At 42.5% G+C, this 21,767-nt stretch overlaps 1 protein-coding gene across 1 annotated transcript; it reads left to right on the top strand.

Annotated features, from left to right (window-relative positions):
- Positions 1–2,368: 2,368 nt before the first annotated feature.
- EIF2S2 (eukaryotic translation initiation factor 2 subunit beta) lies at positions 2,369–21,349 on the top strand. Its single transcript, XM_035123161.3, has 9 exons — positions 2,369–2,531; positions 5,693–5,873; positions 7,521–7,624; positions 9,808–9,949; positions 11,508–11,608; positions 13,208–13,356; positions 16,160–16,216; positions 19,167–19,252; positions 20,895–21,349. The coding sequence occupies exons 1-9, from the start codon at positions 2,517–2,519 to the stop codon at positions 21,068–21,070; spliced, it is 1,011 nt and encodes a 336-aa protein (XP_034979052.1). The 5' UTR covers positions 2,369–2,516; the 3' UTR covers positions 21,071–21,349.
- The last annotated feature ends 418 nt before the right edge of the window (positions 21,350–21,767 follow it).

Raw genomic sequence — 21,767 nt, 5'->3', positions numbered from 1 at the left:
CGGATCATTCTTCCCCTGGACTTTTAAGAACTGCCATGAATGGTTTCAATGAGGGCTCATTATTTAATCATTTTTTCAGCACTGTGGTTGAAAATGTTCATCTGGGGTCAGTTTGGCGAATATGACTTGCATCCTGGATAATAGTTGGAAATGTATTTTGTTACAGAGCTTCTGGTGAAGAAACCAAAGTTTCTGAAGGGTGTTAAAGAGCAGCTTGAGGAATGCCACCAAGGGATCCCAAAGCCACGTTGGTGGGGGCTGGCGGGAGTTTGTAGGCCACAGCATCTGGAAGCACCATGTTGGGGAAGGCTGGGAAAAGTGATTTTAAAAAGCGCCAAAATGACAGTGATGGGGGATTGAGGATAGGAGTTATAGTTCTGTGGTCAAGTCAATTTATTGTGTTTTAGCAGACAGCCATTATACACATGAAAATGATAACAAAAATAATAATGTTTACATTTCTGCTCCTTAACCTTTAAAGGATAAATCAATCCCCATCGTTCTGTGGCAGTAGGCAAAGCTGTAGTGTAACTCTTGATTTTGTGGGAAATGTGTTGTTATGATTTTTTTTCTAATATTAAATGAATGTGTTTTTTAAAAAAGAAAGAAAGAAAGGACAACCAAAATGATCAAGGGGTTGGAATGACTCTCCTGTGAAGAAAGGTTGCAACATTTGTGACTTATCAGTTTAGAGGAAAGGTGACTTAAGAGATGACATGATAGAAGTTTATAAAAGTATGCATGGCATGGGGAAGGTGGGTTGAGAAAACTTTTTCACCCTCTCTCATAACACCTGTGGGCATCCAATTCTGCTTGGCAATGGACTCTCATTGATCTACATTGGATTTGTGTGGTTGCAACCTTTATCGTTCCACCATTACAATCTGGTTTGGAAAACTTTGGACTGTACCCAACAGTGTCCCGTGCATGAGTAGAACAATGTTTTACTCAGGCAATAGGACTTTCCCTTCCTCTCCTCCCCCTGTACATCATGCAACCCCCACTCACAAATCTGATCTGGAGGGTCAGGGAACCATCCAGAGCAGATCTGGGAGGTGCCTGATTGCCACAGGGGGAGGAGAGGATGGGGGAGTCCTGCTTTACAAGCCAAAGCCCACTTCTGTCTATTCTTATGTACTGTACTTAGAGAGGAGACTGAGGCATGTGCACAAGCTCTCCAGATTTTTGAATCAGAATATTATGAGCACTTCTACTATTATTATTTTTCTCTTTGGCTGCCCTTCTGATGGAACATATAGGTCTGAGATTCTAGGGCCACTTGTAAAGAGGGCAGAGGGTTGCTTGTACATGGTTACTTGGCTTAGGAATGCTTTATGTATATCCATCAATGAAGTCTGCAATTATTTGGTTCTCTCTGTATTAATTATTCTTGTGTTTGGAAAACTTTTGTAAGAGCGCCCTCTGCTAGTGGACAAAGGTATAGATGAGCACTTTGAAGTTAAGAGCTGATTCCACAGCGTGTGAGGAATGAAGTTTGGATCTAGACAACAAAGGATATGTAACTGCTGTGAAACATCTGAACCAATCCAGTTCCAGGTCACAGGAAGGGATTTAAATATTCACATTATTTAAATGAAAGGGCGCAGAGTACGTTAAAGGCTCAAAATTATTACCATCTATCCCCCAAGCTAAGGGTAGTTAACTTACAGCACTGAGGGCCAAATCCGATCTCCAAATATTTTATTATAATAGTAATAGAAACCATCCTGGCTGGATAACTCACACACGCTACTCCAGAAGCCATTTCAGGGTTAGGGTATTGCAATATAAGTGAGCAGAGCAGAAATAAGAGAAGCAGCAGCTGGGTACAAGTCCCTTGAGCATCGTTTATGAGGACACTGGCATCCTGTCCTCCCTCCAACTCGCTCAGGGGGATACAAAAGTGAGGATCAGGATTTCAACTCGGGTTCCCTTAATAGAAGATCCAGCACTCAAGTCACCACGCGGGTTACAACCCCCTCACAAAACTGCATGCATTTTCGGCCGGCGAAACGTTCGGATTGATAACACGAATACAGTCGCCCATTCCGACGTGCCAAAGAAACAGCGGTTCCGCCCCGCAGGCTCCCCCCTCTCCCCCCCACACCGTGGCGCGCCCGCCGCTCGACTAAATGCGCGCCGGGCCCCGCCCTGCCTGCCTGTGACCTCACCCGCTCGACTTCCTCATCCCCTGAGCAACACGTGCTGTAGTCCAAATCCCCGGACTCCTGCCGCGCTTGCGCAGCGGCTGGACTACGATTCCCGAGAGGCTCGGGCGAGGCGGGGCGTGGAGTGAGTGCTGCGCATGCGTCCATCCGGGGTAGCCAGCCCCTGTCTCCTGTCTCCTCCTGCTGCTGATGCAAGAGCTGAGCGCGGCGGCGAGGCGGGTAGAGAGGCGAGAGGCGCCTGGGAGACAGAGCGAGGAGTGACTGACTCGGCCGGCGGGGTTGCGGCCACCCAGAGCGGGGACGAGCCCTTTCGAGTTTCTGCCTTGAGGGCCGGCGAGAGCCGCAGCCATGTCGGGAGACGAGGTGAGGGCCCGGGCGTGCCTAGGCCTCGGGTGACGCGGGGCTGTGGCCGCCGCCGCCGCCATGTGAGGAGGCAGGCCTGAGGCCTTCCCTCGCCCTGGCCGGACGCCGGCTGGGGACTCCCCTGCCCGGCCTGCTTCGTGTTGTGCTGGTTCCTCCGGCTTGAACGGAGGTTGCTCCTTCCTCGCCCGAGTCGCTTTAGGGAGCGGCGCTTGTTGGTCCCTTCTAATAGACAGCGAGTTGCTTCCTCTCCCTTTCCACGGATCAGGACATAAAAGGGAGGCCCGCTGGATCCAGGCCACAGGCCCGTCCAGTCCAGCATCGCGTTTCCTTCAGGGGTTAATTCGATGCCTATTCGAGGACACGAGTTCGCTCCCTTCCCTTCCGCCCCTGAGAAATAAGAGCGCGCTAAGAATCCCTTCACACGTTACATGAAACGCGAATTGACTCTTGCGTGTACACTTAATAGAAAGGTGTAGGGTCACTTCATGCAGCCTTTTTTTTTATAAGAGAAAAGCCTCTGCCATAAAACGTAAAGAGGGAGTGCAGCCATCTTTGTTACAAGCATGTGTAAAGGTGCTGGAAGCGTTGGGTGTGGGCGCCGGTGAAGTGCACGTTTCACAGGCCTGTGCTCTCCATCACGTAATGTGTGGATTAGAATACCCTGTGCTTTACCCCGACTTCTGTGCTGATGGGGAAGACCCCTGCCTCTTTAATTGGTGTTAATCCGTTGTAACCACACTTGATGTGCTTAACACATCTTGTGCTTTTGTTTAGAGAGTTAGCAGAGCTCTTCTCTCTTTCCCCCCACTTCGGTAGGCTGGGCTTTCTCATCCTTTTGTACTATGAACAATTGTGCCTGTAGTACTTGCATGCTGTGTTTGTGCTAGTTTGATGCTTGAGCCCCAAACAACTTTGTGGAAATTCAGGTTTAGAATTAATTGTGAAGCTCATCAATTCAATTACTCTTGGACATTGCGAAATAAATGGACTTAAAAAGAATTGGCATACTTAACAGCATTGATTTAAGCTTGTAATCTTTCTTGGGAGTAAGAAAGAATTAAACTCATTTCAAAGTTCTGATCAAGGCAAGCTGGCTGTCTTGAATCAATTCAGGTACCTAGTCTTTTGTGCAGAATAAAATTACTGATGGCTTGTTTTTATTAAGATTTGTTGATTAGAATTGTTGAGGTTTACTGGTCCTTTCTATACTGTACTGTGGTAGTGGTGACATTGTGCAGCTTCTAACCCAGAGAGGTGCTAGGCGTTTATACCCTAAAACTGCAGGTGCAAAATTTAGAAAAATAATGTGCTACACCTGTAGTAGCTTAGATCAGGCATTAAAGCACTACAGCACAGGAATGAAAATGCTTCAGATTTTCAAGCACCTGGGACTTGGGTAGTCTTTAGAACAGGTTTTATAAAAGTACAGAATAGAGCCTTCAGTGGATTTATCTCATAATTATTGTTTGTGAAAACTTGTTAGCCCATTGTCACATGTTCCTAAGTTTTAAATTGCTATCCTTAACTATAATGTAGGTACAGTACTAAGGTGACATTAGCTACATAATCTAGAAATTAAGAACTGTACCTGGCTATTTAGAAACTTTTATCCACCCAGAAGAATTCTCACTTTAGCTTGATGAGTCAAGAGTATTTTTAGCCCATCATTTTTCTGAACATTTTAAGGAGTAATCACTACAGCTGTTTTTATAAGTTCCTGGGCTATGTAAGTGAGGCATGTACTGCTGTCATTCATGGCACCACTGGGTTGCACACTAAAATAACTGCATAAGATAGTTTTAAAATATTGCACAGAAAAAGACCACATACACAGTAAGACCAATCAAAATGTCACAAGAGTTATATGCATGCTTGTTTATTATCAATGTATCTGGCACAATGCTGAAATCATTTGGAGAGATATGAAATATGTGCAGTTCTTTCTGCATTAGACTTGCATGTCATCCAATAATGTAAGAACCAATCTGTAGCGTCATAGTGGATACTAAGGGAAAACACTCATCCTGCTCTCAACATTGCAGTGCATGCTGGGGGAAGCAGTCCAAAAATGCATTTAATAGGCGAACAAGTTTATTGTGGAGAGAGAACTTGTCAGAATCAGACTATTAGTTTAATTCTTAAGGCACAGAGGAGATTCTTGAGATTTTGCTTTACTGCCAAAGATAATAAGAGAAACATATCAAATACTCAGATATCTTTTGTCTTTGCAGGTGCATTGTACAGTCATAGCTTGGGTATAGCCGCTTCAGGTTGCGTCTTTTCGGGTTGCGCTCCATGCCGAACCCGGAAGTACCGAAACGGGTTACTTCTGGGTTTTGGCGCGCACATGTGCAGAAGTGCTAAATCGCGCTATGCGCAGAAACACCAAATCACAACCTGTGCATGCGCAGACGCTGCGGGTTGCGAACGTGCCTCTCGCACGGATCATGTTCACAACCTGAGTGTCCACTGTATATAGATTTGTTTTATGGGGAATTGAACTGTACTTGCATGAACCTCTAATTGGGGTCTCAATTCCTAACAAGTTCTGTTTAACCAGCTAGCATGATGGGACTCCCTTGCATTACTAATCTCATATGTCTGAAAAATGATTGAAACCGCAACAAGGTTTATTCTTGTCTTACTGCTTATGATTTGTTTTAGGGAAACAAACCACAAGTGCTGGCCTCTAGTTTGTTTCCTCCCTGCCTGGCAGGTGCAAACACACAACAAGTAACAACAAGGCTTGTTATTGGTTTATTTCTGGCTTACTGCTTATGGTTTGTTTCAAGCAAGTCATGGTCCTGGTTCAGATGACAGAGAAGCCATGCTATGGCTTGTGGGAGGCATTTTTATGTTTAAAACATGGTTTAAGACAAATTGCTGGTTATTGTGATGTGCAAACCAAACCAACATCTGTTAGAGAAATCTTGAAATATCTTTAAAGAAAAACACACCAAACTAAACTTTGAATTCTGCAAGATTGTAGAGCATCTTCACCCCCACCTTGGTTCAAATTATGAAACTCCTTGTAGGTAATGGTGGAAATCTTAACTTTAATAGAAAGTTGGTTGTTAAAATATATGTGGTAAACTAGCGTAAGCTGGAGAATTGTTTTTAAAATAGTTTTAAAGTTGCATTAAAAATCTTGTTTGTTGCAGATGATTTTTGATCCTACAATGAGCAAGAAGAAAAAGAAGAAAAAGAAGCCCTTTATGCTTGATGAAGAAGGAGGAGATGCACAAACAGAAGAAATGCAGTTATCAGAAACAAAAGAAATGGAGCCAGAGCCAGTGGAAGACAAAGACACAGAAGCAGATGAAGAGGACAGTAGGAGAAAAGGTAAACTAAAATCCTCATTCATCAGAAACATTTTTTAAGTTTGATTCTTTGAAAAGTTATATGTAAGAGAGTGTATGACATTAACTTTCTACTTTTGAAGCTCTCGGGAAAGTGTTAAACAGTATAGTTGATAGTGATGGATTTCAGGGATACATGGGTTCAAACCCTGTTCAGCCATGAACAGTGTTAGAAACATATGAAAGCTAGGAGCTAAATGGCACCTTATTTATTATTATTAAATCTTTATTGGTTTCCTATTCAAACATATACAAACATAAATGACAAATCATACAAAACAAAAACATATACAATACGAAAACAAATAAATTAAAAAACAAAAAACTGCTAAATGGCACCTTAAACCTAGGTTATGAGCCCAACAACGGAATGTCTACATGCACTTTTTATAACAATAATATAAAACTGAAAATGAATGAACTGCAGCTAAAATATGTTCATTTTTCACATGGTCTAGTCCTTCCCCTGTCCACCCCTCTAAGTTTCTTAAGAGGGTCTCTTCTTCAGTCTTCAGAGAGTAGCTGGAAGTGGGGAGGCAGAAAAAGGTCCTCCTTTCCTTCCACTCTGCAGTTTTGATTTGAAATCTTAGGTGCAGTACTGTGCCCAGAGCTCAGAAACTGCTTGCACTAATGAAATTCCCTGTCACAAAATGTGCCTAGAAGAATGGGAGTTTCGAACACTGGCCATGAAGCCCACTGGGTGGCCTTGGCCATATCCCTCTTTTGTTTAACTAAATCCCCTGCCTTGCAGTAGTTAAATTTATATGGGATAAGCCCATGTTTGCTGCCGTGACTTCCTTGAATTTAGGAAGCGAAGGTCCTAATTCTGCTATTCACATTCAGAATTAGGTACACCAAATCCACTGAAATCAATTCATAGGATTGCAGCCCTGGGGACCCCCATCTGCTACATATGACAGATCCAATGTTGTACAAACAGACTTCATGTTCCTCTCCTGCCACCTGCAGCCCTCCAGTCTATTCTAACCCTCTTGTTTATGCCAGCCTTCTGCCTTCATCTGTAAGCATTTTAATTCTGTAGCACTTTTAAAGGACTAGGCTACAAGCTTATTTTGTGCATTTCATAAGAATCCTGGTTAGTTTACTCAAATTAAGTATTTTCCTATAATTAACGAGTTCTAAAGCAACCGAGCAGTTTCACTTCCTGCCCCTGTTGTTATAAATTTTAAAGTAATGGGGGCATGTAGCAATAAACCCTACCTTCTGTGGTATGCCATGCCTGCTAAAATTTATTTTTTATTAAAAAAAACTGGGAACCAGTTCTTGTTTATACTTTCAGTAGCACACTTTGATTTTTTTAGTCAGATGCTATGTCAGTCATAAATGGTGATGACATCTTCAAAAGTCACCATTGATCAACTTTCTACACATTGCTAAGGTATCGCACAATATTTTTTCAAACGGACTACTTCATTCACACAATCACTTCACTTGGTGGCAGCTTAGCTAAAGCTGATTTTCACTAATCTTGAAATGTTGCTACTGGGTGCAGAAAGATCTGGAGAATTATTCCTGAATTATTGTTGCTGCTTACATGATGTTGATGAATATATTTCAGTGTTGCATTTTTGTAATATAATTGCTCTGTAATGTTGCTTTTGACTTTCAGATGCATCAAATGACTTAGATGATTTAACATTCTTCAATCAAAAGAAGAAGAAGAAGAAAACAAAAAAGATATTTGACATAGATGAAGCTGAAGAGGGAGTAAAGGTCAGTCTTCCAAAATTACTCAGTTGTGCCCTTTTCCCTTACTGCTCTTAACTAAATATTTTATATAGCATCAGTCCAGTAGAAGTTTAGTTGGTTAGATCATGTAGCTCTAGATCAGGCATGTCAAACATGCGGCCCTCCAGATGTTTTGGCCTACAACTCCCATGATCCCTAGCTAGCAGGACCAGTGGTTGGGGAATATGGGAATTGTAGTCCGAAACATCTGGAGGGCCACATGTTTGACATGCCTACTCTAGATATATTTGGTGATATCTAATACTTCTGCTCCATGAACAGAAGGAGAGTTGAGCTCACAGAAAAATATTTTTCCTTTTCTTGGTGCAAAAACATTGGCTACCACCCATTGGACTGGTGTGCGTATAATTTTAAACCAGGGGTCAGCAACCTTTTTCAGCCGTGGGCCAGTCCACTGTCTCTCAGACCATGTGGTGGGCCGGACTATATTTTGGGGGGAATAAATGAACAAATTCCTATGCCCCACAAATAACTCAGAGATGCATTTTAAATAAAAGCACACATTCTACTCATGTAAAAACACCAGGCAGGTCCCACAAATAACCTAGAGATGCATTTTAAATAAAAGGACACATTCTACTCATGTAAAACACGCTGATTCCAGGACCGTCCGTGGGCCAGATTGAGAAGGCGATTGGACCGCATCCGGCCCACGGGCCTGAGGTTGCCTACCCCTGATATTAAACCATAGTTAAGCATGATAGGAATGAACCTTCTTTGGCACAGGGGTGAAGAGTTGTAATGCAATGATATGGGAATTTGTGGTTAAGCAAAAGCATCTTAACAGTATGCTGTGATTCCCAGCAACTAGTATTCAGAGGCATACTGCCTACGACAGTGGGGTGGAATATAGCCATTGTGGCTATCTGAAGAAGTGTGCATGCACACGAAATCTCATACCAGTAACAAACTTAGTTGGTCTCTAAGGTGCTACTGGATGGAATTTTTTAATTTTGGTTCAACTACGGCAGGCCAACATGGCTACCTACCTGTAACTAGAATTGTGGCTAGTAGATATTGAGATCTTTATCCTCCATGAATTTTTCTAATCTTTTGAGGTCATCCCAGTTGGTTGCCATCACTGCCACCTTTTAACCTCCCTGCCTTGCTTCTCTTTGCTCTGGCTCCACATTTCACTGTGTTTAGTTTAAATGTTGCAAGTTAAATGTGCATGAGATGTGATTCTGCTGTACTTCGCTGTTTTCTGCTGCTGTAATTGCCATATGCGGCACTGTTCGTTGTGCAACATTAGCCTATCCTATGTTCCTTCCTAAATGATGTCTTGCACCAGCTGGGATCTGTAGACTATGTACACTCAAGAGTTACAAACTAGCAGCCACCAGCCACCCTGGTTATTCTGTTTGAAGGGTAGGCAATAAAGCAGTTTGATATACAGTGGTGCCTTGCTAGACAGATGACCTGTAAGACTAATTTTTAGCTTAACGAAGAGATTTTTCGAGCGGAGGTTGCCTCACAAGACGAATTCGTTTTGTGAAAAATTTGTCTAGCGAATCACAGTTTCCCATAGGAATGCATTGAAATTCAATTAATGCATTCCTATGGGCAAAAAAATAATAAAAAAAATTCAATGCATTCCTATGGGATTCGCTAGACGAATTTTTCACAAAACGAATTGACTCACAGAACGAATTAAATTCGTCTAGCGAGGCACCACTGTAAGTGTACCCTAATTTTTAAAAATACAGCCACAGTGTGTGGTATCCATTCTAAGAATCACTTGTACCAAAGCACTTAGATACTTGAGAAAAGGAACTCTAGAATTAAATTTTCAGTAGATAATGGTGGCTCAGTTTTCATGAAGAGCATGTTGCATATTTTAGAACTGTGCCGTATTCTGGTTTGCATCCAGTGATGCCATGCTACTGATGGGAGACTTCTGCCAGTGGATGGGAAGGGAAGCCATTTGGGGTGATATTTCCCTCCCTTCACCTCTAAATCTGCTCTAGAGGGTACCTCAACCCTGTGGAGTAGAATTGGGCTGAGGGGAAGAAAATCACAGAAAATGTTGGCCTTCCTGTTTGGCCTATGAAGCCTCTCAGTGGAGTGGCACTTTTGGATATAGCCTTTTAATTTTGCTGTTTGGTTTAATGCCTGCTATTTTATGTCCCTTTCACATTATGTTAAAGGACCTGAAAATTGAGGGGGATGTTCAAGAGGTAGCAGCAGAACCACAAGCAGAAGATGACCTTGATATCATGCTTGGAAAGAAGAAGAAGAAGAAGACTGTGAAGTTTCCAGATGAGGATGACATATTGGATAAAGATGAAGGTGATTTTCTTTTTCTTTCTTTTTTGTGTGTGATATTGAGTGAAAGAATAATTTTAAATGTTGGAACAAAACATATTCACACCTGGTAGAGTGGAAGAAAAGCTGTCTTTCATAACATTTACTTCCACAGTAGCTCCAACTTCACCATACAGTTCAGCATTTAGGTATGCACCCATCTTTCCTTCGGTGGTGTTTTCTTTCTATGTCTCTCCCTCCCTCTGTTTCTGCTTGCTCAGAATTCCAATGAGGTCCCATGAAGGACGGGGAACTCTTTTGAAACTCTCAATAGGATCTCACTTTCAGTTCTCAATCAAAACCAGGGGTCAGCAACCTAAGTCCCATGGCCGGAAGCAGCCTGCGGTGGTCGCTTGACTGGCCCCCAGGCCGAGCCGCCCACTCGCGCGCTGCACTAAACTGGCACGGCACGGGGACTCACTTCCATAGCGCCAGAAATCGCGTCTGTGCATGTGCAGATGCCGGAAATCGCGGGCGCTCATATGCAACCGGCCCACGCAGGGGTCTCTACGGAACTGATCCGGCCCAGGCAAGATAAACCTTGCTGACCCCTGATCAAAACAATGGGAGATCATTTCTTCAAAGCTAGTACAGGCAGTAACTGATTTGCTGTAGGGATTACTTTCCAGACCCCTGCATGTGTTGGTGGGACCCATGTAAGGCCGCTCCACACTACCCCTTTTTGTGCTGTTTTGGGGGCACTTCTGGGTTCAGAGCAATGTGCTGTTGCACACATAGTAGACACGCCTACAGACGTTGCCTGTATCTAAAATAACCATAAACCTAAGCCTTAATACAATTTTCTGCAGGAAACCCTGAGACTCTTTGTGTATACTGAGAACTGTTTTTGAGACACCCAAGGTTACTTTGAACTAAAATTCCCAGAGTTTCTTGAGAAAAGCTGACAATATTGCATCTTCCTTCCTCTATCCTCTTTTGTTTGTGGATTTAGGTTGCATGCACATCTGCACTCATGGCTTCTCTCTTCAAACCATGAGTTGTAACGAAGCAACAAGGTTTGTTCTTGGCTTTATGCGCATGATTTGTTTAGGGCAGGCATGGCCAAACTCGGCCCTCCAGGTGTTTTGGGACAGTTCCCATCATCCTTGACCACTGGTCCTGTTAGCTAGAGATGATGGGAGTTGTAGTCCCAAAACATAAACACCAGCATGCTTGTTCGCTCATGATAAGCCATAGTTGTGCACAAATCATGTGAGTGCCATTTTTATTTGATTTAGCTAATCTGAACATTTTCATCCCCCCCCCCCCAGCAAAACTAATCGCTATTCACATATGCCAAACACTTCCATGGGAAGACAAGGGAGAGAGCTGTGTTTCCCTTCCAGCTGCAGCGCCTAGTGGGCTTTTGAATGATCCAGTGTCACTTTAGATGATCCCTCAACTTTCAAGACTAGTTTCTGCCTGTTGTTAGTTGGTTGAAAGTTTTCTTTTGTATCCCATGTTTGTAAAAGTAAGTGACACTTTGCCCAAGACCAACTGGAAGACAGTTCCTTCGATCTCAAGTATATTTCTTACTCTACAGCATTGGAGGATGAAGACAGCAAAAAAGATGATGGAATCTCCTTTAGCTCTCAGTCAGGACCTGCATGGGCAGGCTCAGAGAGGGACTACACATATGATGAGGTAAATAGTTTATATGCCTCTTACTAATCTGTTTCTGTTGATAGCTTTTTTGGGGGGCATGTGAACAAATATAGCCTAAAATTGATTTTGATTTATATAAGGCTTGGTGCATTTTTTTAAACTTGGGCTGTTGTTGCATGAAGAAAGGAGAATGAATTATTTCTGTAGGGTGTTAATCAGGAGGTCATGGAGTACATTCACACACACTTCAGTGAGAGTTCTTAACACTGTCTTCCTGGCCAGGAAGATTATGTTCATCAAAGTCCCATGCTTCCTTTGGTGCAAGCAGTCGCCCTAACTGTGACAGAAAGATACGTTTTGGAAACAGAAGAGTGGGCTCTACCCCTGTACACTTAATTCAGAAAGGTCAAGAATAAGGTTATTTCTCTTGTTTAAAGCAACATGCATGCCTGTCGGCACAGCTCTGAATGAAACATAGGGGCTGAGGCATAGAGGACTGAATATGGTGTTAAACTAAAGGCGGAAAACATTCCTTGTTCAGCCCTAACTCCTGCCCAGAAACACGTGCACTTGCTATCAGTAAATAGAAATAAAATAGCTTACTGCAATCTGTGGTTCTGAAAATGCAGAGTGGGACTTTCTGAGGAAGCAATAGCAGTGATGCAAGATGTTTGAAATGCATCTCCCAGTTCTTGGTGTCTTCAGATTTGCCCAGCAGGGAGAACTTACACCAGACTCTTGGAGTTTAGTTGGGAACTACTGCTTTTGGTACCCTTTAGTTATAATTTCTAGCCCTACTTCTTCCCTTGCTACACTTTCCAAAGCAAAAGGAAGCAATATGAGACAAATGGTTCTTGTTTCATTGGAGATATTATTACTTTTTCCTCTGAGGAGCTAAAACAAGAGTCTGGTCACTGCTATTAAAAGCTTGGTTCCATGTGTTCAACATGCAGAGGACATAACAGCCACTGGTTCTGCCACTGACCTCTGTACCAGTGTTAGAAACTGAGATATGAAAGCTAGGAGCTAAATGGCACATTAAACCTAGGTTATGAGCCCAACAATGGAATGTCTAGGTGCACTTTTTTAAGAAGAAGAATACAAAGTTGAAAATGAACTGCAGTTAAAATACTGTGTTCATTTTTCACATGGTCTAGTCCTTCCCCTGCCCACCCCCCTAAAATTCTTAAGAAGGCCTCTTCTCCAGTCTTCAGAGAGTAGTTGGAAGTGGGGAGGCAGAAAAAGGTCCTTCTTTCCTTCCACTCTGCAGTTTTAATCTGAAATCCTAGGTGCAGTACTGTGCCCAGAGCTCAGAAACTGCTTGCACTAATGAAATTCCCTGTCACAAAATATGCCTAAAAATGGGAGCTTTGGACACTGCTCTGTACACTTAATGGAGTGTGAGAATAGACTCTCTGTGTGTACAGCTGTAGTCATGATTGAAAGCCCCAGTGCAACTCTGCTGTCCTCTGTGTGGTTTGGTGGGATGCACCAGAGCATGAGAGAAGGGCTGTTCTAAAACACATCACAGAAGATCGAAATCCCCCATCACCACCACCCCCAGTGATCACTGGAAAACAGTTGCTTTTTTGATAACAATAAAGTGAGTTATAAATATATCCCCCCATGTGTTTGCAGTTGCTGAATCGTGTTTTCAACATTATGCGAGAAAAAAATCCAGATATGGTAGCTGGTGAAAAACGAAAATTTGTCATGAAGCCTCCACAAGTTGTAAGAGTAGGAACCAAGAAAACATCATTTGTCAACTTCACAGATATCTGTAAACTGTAAGTCTGTCTGTAACTTGGAGCAGGGTGCAGCATTGGGTGGAGGGGGATCATGAGCCTTACGTTGTATGCTGTGTTGTTGTTGTTTAGTCGTTTAGTCGTGTCCGACTCTTCGTGACCCCATGGACCATAGCACGCCAGGCACTCCTGTCTTCCACTGCCTCCCGCAGTTTGGTCAAACTCATGTTCGTAGCTTCGAGAACACTGTCCAACCATCTTGTCCTCTGTCGTCCCCTTCTCCTAGTGCCCTCAATCTTTCCCAACATCAGGGTCTTTTCCAAGGATTCTTCTCTTCTCATGAGGTGGCCAAAGTATTGGAGCCTCAGCTTCACGATCTGTCCTTCCAGGGAGCACTCAGGGCTGATTTCCTTAAGAATGGATAGGTTTGATCTTCTAGCAGTCCATGGGACTCTCAAGAGTCTCCTCCAGCACCATAATTCAAAAGCATCAATTCTTCGGCGATCAGCCTTCTTTATGGTCCAACACTCACTTCCATACATCACTACTGGGAAAACCATAGCTTTAACTATACGGACCTTTGTCGGCAAGGTGATGTCTCTGCTTTTTAAGATGCTGTCTAGGTTTGTCATTGCTTTTCTCCCAAGAAGCAGGCGTCTTTTAATTTCGTGACTGCTGTCACCATCTGCAGTGATCAAGGAGCCCAAGAAAGTAAAATCTCTCACTGCCTCCATTTCTTCCCCTTCTATTTGCCAGGAGGTGATGGGACCGGTGGCCATGATCTTGGTTTTTTTGATGTTGAGCTTCAGACCATATTTTGCGCTCTCCTCTTTCACCCTCATTAAAAGGTTCTTTAATTCCTCCTCGCTTTCTGCCATCAAGGTTGTGTCATCTGCATATCTGAGGTTGTTGATATTTCTTCCGGCAATCTTAATTCCGGCTTGGGATTCATCTAGTCCAGCCTTTCGCATGATGAATTCTGCATATAAGTTAAATAAGCAGGGAGACAATATACAACCTTGTCGTACTCCTTTCCCAATTTTGAACCAATCAGTTGTTCCATATCCAGTTCTAACTGTAGCTTCTTGTCCCACATAGAGATTTCTCAGGAGACAGATGAGGTGATCAGGCACTCCCATTTCTTTAAGAACTTGCCATAGTTTGCTGTGGTCGACACAGTCAAAGGCTTTTGCATAGTCAATGAAGCAGAAGTAGACGTTTTTCTGGAACTCTCTAGCTTTCTCCATAATCCAGCGCATGTTTGCTATTTGGTCTCTGGTTCCTCTGCCCTTTCGAAATCCAGCTTGCACTTCTGGGAGTTCTCGGTCCACATACTGCCTAAGCCTGCCTTGTAGAATTTTGAGCATAACCTTGCTAGCGTGTGAAATGAGCGCAATTGTGCGGTAGTTGGAGCATTCTTTGGCACTGCCCTTCTTTGGAATTGGGATGTAGACTGATCTTCTCCAATCCTCTGGCCATTGCTGAGTTTTCCAAACTTGCTGGCATATTGGGTGTAGCACCTTAACAGCATCATCTTTTAAAATTTTAAATAGTTCAGCTGGAATATCATCACTTCCACTGGCCTTGTTATTAGCAGTGCTTTCTAAGGCCCATTTGACTTCACTCTCCAAGATGTCTGGCTCAAGGTCAGCAACCACACTACCTGGGGTGTACGAGACCTCCATATCTTTCTGGTATAGTTATTGTATGCTGTATGCTGTATAGTTATTTAATTGCATGGACTGGAGGAAACTCAGTTGCAAGTAATTGAGTAGCCCTACTGAGGAATTAATGGCTTGAGTAGAGAACCATCTTCACTTCAAAGATGTTTGCTTTATCAGACGTCAAAGACGGTTGAAGAACTGAACATAATACATCACCACTAAAGGTTATTACTTTAGTGTGTGCGTGGTGAGAGTTTGGGATACCTCCGCAGAAACACAATGGTGTTTAACAAAACAAAGGGCCAGCTCATTTCTGGTGAATTAAACCAGCCCTTTCATACCCCTAGTGATACTGGATGTCTCTGCCAGCCTCCCACTCAAAACCATCTTTGTGTGTTCGTGTTAAATTCTAATTCAGTCAGTCTTCACTGAAAGCATTCTCTTTTAGAAACCAATAGTGTCTGTGTTGCACTGAAATACTAATGTCAGATCAGTTTTCCATGTTATCTAAGTAGAAGCAATCTGGGGTTTACTTTGAAGATTTATATCTTGCTAAACTCTCCTTCCCTAGTTGTTTCTTGACTGATGCTTTACTCTTTTCAAAGAGGTCCCCGTCAGGCAGATTTTGCTGAAAGTTTTATATCCTGACTTTTGTGTGTGTATGTCAGGTATTACTTTCATGTTGCAGTACACCCCTACATTGAGGAACATCAACGTTGACCCTGTGGACATACACGTACCTGTTAAGGCCTTTCCTGGTGCCCACAAGGTCCCTTCCCCTGTCAATAGAACATTGTCATGATGTGTGCTTGGTTGCGGGGTGTGTGGTGTCCACAGTAGTTTCTCCTGTGTGCAGATGTGCCCAGAGGCCCTAGGTAATACTATGTTCTAGGTCAGATGATGATGATGTGTGGGGAAAAATACTGAGCACTTAATCACTGCATTGAGCTGGGCTATTTGCTTAGAACTAAGTGCCCTAAATATATAGTTTGTGATCATAACTCAATAATCATAATAATAATCATAATAATAATAATTTATTATTTCTACCCCGCCTATCTGGCTGGGTTTCCCCAGCCACTCTGGGCCGCTTCCAACAGAAGGTTCAAAATACATTGAAACATCAGTCATTAAAAACTTCCGTAAACAAGGCTACCTTCATTAAACTTCTTTCTTTATAGATTACATCGTCAACCAAAGCATCTCTTGGCTTTCTTGCTTGCAGAATTGGGTACAAGGTAAGCACCTTCCACTTCAATGTGTACTCCAGTTTTTCCTGAATGCAGGTGTTAGCTGTCTTCTCTAAACTGTTTTTAAATTCGTTCTCTCTCTTCTGGAAGTTAAGTAAACTTGCTATCAAAGGTGTTGCTTTTGCATGTTTAGATTTGAAATTCATGTATCTTAAAGTGCTATGGGCTTATGGGAGGAAGGGTGGGAGTTGTTTGCAAGAGGACCATACTTTCCCTTGGGGCAGCTACTAATACCACTCATGAGCTTGGAGGTTTCTTGCAGCAGATATTTCTTAAATGTACAGATGCATACTACTGCTTCTAAATGCTAGTAATTAAGCTTGTCAGGGAAAAGAAAAAAGTACTTTGTAAGGCAACCAGTTCTGCATTCTTTCCCAAGGTTCAGGTTCTTGTACTTAAAAGGTAATTTGGGAAAAGTGGGGGGGATGTTTGACTTGCAGCATCCACTCAAAGGCATGTATGCACACAGGGGAGGGTCACTGATTTCTTCCTCCCCCTCAGCTGTAGTCCTTCACACTACAAAAATGTTGCCCTGGTTCCTAATTTTCAGAAGGAGAGCAAGGAAGCCTATTTGTCAAGTGGAAGTCACCTCAGGCTATTTGGAATCCAGGCTTGATCGAGGTTTTTTTTTTCCTTTGCAGTGTCTCTTTCTTAAAGATAGATAGGGCAATTCTTAAGTGGGCTGTTTATCATTAGCTTGTTGGCTGATGTACCACTTTAACTCTTCTTGCTTGCAGATTGGGATTAGATGTGAACAGAACTTTGAAGGGTATTCCTGGCATTCATTTTTATAATTTAGTGAATTTATATACTTCCCCATGCCTAGAGGTCTCAGGGCGGTTCACAGAATAAAATCAAAATATAAAACAATAACATACATAATCAAAATAAAAACAACCCAATAACTCCCCCCCCCCCATTTTAAAAGGGCATGGGCACTCCATGTCACTGAGGCCACCTGAGCCTTGAGCGACAGCAAAGGATCCAGGAGTATCCCTAAGCTACGAACCTGCTCCTTCAGAGGAAGTGTAACCCCATCAAAAGTAGGCATTTCCAACCTATCTGGTCTAGGGAACCACACATTAACAATGCATCTGGATTGAGTTTCAGTTTGTTGGCTCTCATCCAGTCCATTACCAAGGCAAGATACTGGTCCAGCACTTCCACTGCCTCACCTGCAGATGTAAAGGAGAAATAGAGCTGAATGTCATCTGCATACTGCTGACAATGTACTCCAAATCTCTAGACAGTTTCTTGACCAAAGGAACTGAAAAAACATACAAGATAGCAGCCAAGAGTCCTTGCTCTAGTTTGAATTTGTCTTCATGTAATTTTAAAAAAAATGCTTAAAAGTGCAACCAGTGAATGCAAATCAATGGAACATGAAGCTTCAGATGATATTTGAGTTCTGATTTGGCTTGGAAGGTGGTTTGAGGGGTCTGTTTTTAAGCAATTTGACCTTTGCTGCAGCTTGAGAGGTATAGGTAAAGGTAAAGGGACCCCTGACCATTAGGTCCAGTCGTGACCGACTCTGGGGTTGTGGCGCTCATCTTGCATTATTGGCCGAGGGAGCCAGCGTACAGCTTCCAGGTCATGTGGCCAGCATGACAAAGCCGCTTCTGGCGAAGCAGAGCAGCACACAGAAACGCCGTTTACCTTCCCGCCGTAGCGGTTCCTATTTATCTACTTGCACTTTGACGTGCTTTTGAACTGCTAGGTTGGCAGGAGCTGGGACTGAGCAACGGGAGCTCACCCCGTCGCGGGGATTCGAACCGCTGACCTTCTGATCCGCAAGCCCTAGGCTCAGTTTAACCCACAGCGCCACCCACGTCTTGACAGGTATACTTGAGAGGTATAGGGCACTGTTAATCTAAACCTACTTCAGCCCCACCTCTAGCCTGCCATATTAATAGACCACATTGTAGGGCAGCCATAAGATATTCTCTCAGCACAACCTCTCAGCTGTAATAGGAAAATACAGTGAACATCATTGAAAGACTTTTGCTAGTGACTCTTTCCTGTCCCAAACACTGCTATAAGGGGACAATGAAAATGAGGCCTATTTTTAAAGGTATTGCACTAAATAAGACCTGGTGGGTTTTTTTTTTAAAGTAAGAACTCTTCTTTTCCCCCAGCTACATTAAACTCTTTAAGAGTTTTATGCGCAGCTCATACTTCTGTCCCTGGTGACTTCTCAGTGTTAACTTAAAAATGACCTGTTTTTTGTCTTTTTTGTCTGTGTTTCTTTGTCTATCATCTGCTTATTCCTCTTGGAGAAAGAGAAATGGAGCAAATGGCAGTAGAAGAAAAGATACACATAAAACTATTCACCTTCCATTCATTCATCCTAGCCTTCTCTCATCTAGCTTCAACTTCTACTTTGCTGGTCTGTGTTTCTCTCCCCCCCTTACCCTCTTACCATACCAGCTAAGTAAAAACAATTTGCACCAGGAAGAAAAGGATAGGAGAAAAAGGAAAGTGTTAACTCTTCCCCTTAAACCACTTCCACTCAGCCGTACTTCATTTCATCCACCATCTTGACCCTCTGCTGTTTCTTTCTCAACAATCTCATGATGTTCTGTAGCTACTCAGCAGGCACAGTAAAGCTGTTGTAGGATTCCCCCCCCCCTCCATCTTAGGTTGGATTTTTTTTTTAATTAAGAGAGTTTACAAATTCTGTAAACCTTCCCTGAGCACATTGATGTCCCTCTTGATGCTGCAAAGCCTGGTTTTGGCTGTAAAGCTGTCAACACTCTGGGAATGCGTTCAGCTTTTGCAGAAGTGATGAAGTTTGTTGCCTCCACACAAATGGAGGTATCCTCAGCAACATTTGTTTGTATATGCTTTAATTAGCATTAGGAAAGCTTGCAGCAAAGAAACATATTCTATTTGAGAGTGTTATTTAGTTCTAAACTATAAAATGTTTCTTTCAAATCAGTGGCTCTATAGATGGTAACAACCAGCTTGTAATCAAAGGAAGATTCCAACAAAAACAGATAGAAAATGTCTTGAGAAGATATATCAGTAAGTATATTCTTCTGCTTCATTTAAAGTTGATTTCTGTGTTTTGTTAGCCCTTAACATGAAAGAGGCAAGTTGATAACTTCATGAAAAGGTTTCAAATATTGTCTAAAATGTGCACATTATTAACTAAATATTTACACCACCTTTATGTGGGTAATGATCATGAAAAATAATAAATCATATAGCTTTCAAAAGAGAACAAACATGAGGCTCAGATCAAAATCTCTTTACATTGCATCAATCTGAGTGCATGGGAAAAAGGGGTCCTGTCTGGAATACCTTGGCTCTAGATGCTTTCTGAAGCAGTTCAGCTGAAATGCAGAATGAATAACCCTTCTTGTGAACTTACAGTGGTACCTCGGTTTACAAACACAATTGGTTCCGGAAGTCTGTACTGTACCTGAAGCGTACTTAACCTGAAGTAATGGAAAGTGGATTAATCCGTTCCAGACGGTACGTGGAGTACTTAAACTGAAGTGTACTTAACCCGAAGCATGGGTGTAATTGGTTCCGGAAGTCTGTTCATAAACTGAAGCGAACGTTCCCACTGAAAGTAATGGAAAGTGGATTAATCCGTTCCAGACAGGTCCGCGGAGTACTCAGCCTGAAGCGTACTTAACCCAAAGTATGAGTGTAATTGGTTCAGGAAGTCCGTACTTAACCTGAAGCGTACTTAACCTGAAGCAAACTTTCCCATTGAAAGTAATGGAAAGTGAATTAATCCGTTCCAGACATGTCCGCGGAGTACTTAAACTGAAAATACTCAAACCGAGGCATACTTAAACCGAGGTATGACTGTAATGAGTTTTGAATATCACACATGCAAAACATGTGTATTCAACTGCAGACTTTTTGCTACCTTACAATAGAAGTAGCTCAGTAACAGAAATAGAAGTTTTGGGTGTGGAAGATCCTGTGTGAAAGATTCAATCTGCTCAGTCTCCAGCATCTACAGTTAACTGAACTGGGGGAGCAGGTGCTGGGCAAATCCTCTTCCTGAGATCCCGGAAAGCCTCTGATAGTCCTGTAGGCAGTACTGGGATACTTTGCTAGCCAGTATAAGGCAGTTTTATTAGGCTTTCAGGGTGATCATTTCAAGTTTCTGCAGCAGGAGCAGTTTCTGAATTGTCAGAGAAAAAAGTGTTTCTCTTTTCTTTGGCACTTCAGAGTTCCGTTGATAAAAAGTCGACTAACCTATCTGCACAGAGCCCTGTGAGCTGCTTGCCAGACCTACCACTCAAACCGTCCTGTGGCACATAGGTTAAATGTGAGTGGGCAAGCAGATAGAACTTTTCGTGGAGTGTTGATTCTTTAGTACTTTCATCATAAGGCAGAACTGCATACCAGGAAGATGTATTAATGAGCTAGGGTGCAGTACTGCTCATTTGAGAAGAGGTAATTAACTCTAAAACAAGATTATGGGGCAAATAGAGAGCTGCTATTAACTTTAGTCTTCGCAAAATAATATGTTTTTTCTTTGTACCATTGGTGCTTGAAAACAAGAATTGGTGCTGTGACCCAGGCAATTTGAAAATTGTTGCCGTGACACAATTAAATAACTATAATCATCATACAAAGTTCAGCATGTGAAATTTTGGTTAATCTCTCGTTGCTAATTCAGCATGTTTAATTGTTCCCCCAGAGGAATATGTCACCTGTCACACATGTCGGTCGCCAGACACAATCTTGCAGAAGGACACCAGATTATATTTTTTGCAGTGCGAGACCTGCCATTCGCGCTGCTCTGTCGCCAGCATCAAAACTGGTTTCCAGGCTGTCACGGGCAAGAGAGCGCAGCTCCGTGCCAAAGCTAACTAGTTGGTTGGTCGACACTGGATTTTTTCAAAGTGATCTGGGCACAAAAGGCTGGACAGGCTTACGACCTGAGTGGATTTCCAATGTATTAAAACAAGATTGTAAAAGCTGCTTGGCTTTGGGTTGGTCTGTGAAATTCTTGCAGGATGCAGATCCTCAAGCTGTTGACATTTGCTAACTGAATATTTTACCAACTGTCAAGTGTGATGAGAGGAGGTGCTTTTTAATCTGTTCATAGAATTCTGTAAAATGCAAGAAAAATTAAAGTTATTATAACAGTGACTCATTTCAAGCTTTCTTTCTGTTTCTCTGTTAAAATGACTGCTATGGCAACAATAATACCTTGCATACATGCGAGTGTTGTGGCTGATTCCAAATAATCAAATGTGTTCTAAAAAAATTGTTTCTTGGAACAAGTGTTATAGTAGCAAGTGAGAAAAGGTAATGAATGAAATTCATAAAAATATTTTGTCATTAAAAATAGATTCTTTCAGATGAATGACTCCATGGATATAAAAAAATTCTAGTTACGTGGAGCAAGCCCACAGATATTTGTGATTAAATCTGGATTGATTGGGTTTCCTGTCCATGCTTGGACTCAGTTTCATCTGTATGCTAATATAGATGAGTTCAGGGCACCTTACTAATGCATAAGGTTTGGGAAACATGTCAGGGTACATGCACATTATCACTGCCATGT

This window comes from Zootoca vivipara, chromosome 7, assembly GCF_965207765.1.
Source record: "Zootoca vivipara chromosome 7, rZooViv2.hap1.1, whole genome shotgun sequence".
NCBI classification, from domain to species: Eukaryota; Metazoa; Chordata; class Lepidosauria; order Squamata; family Lacertidae; genus Zootoca; species Zootoca vivipara.
This window is presented reverse-complemented; position numbering and strand designations above follow the sequence as displayed.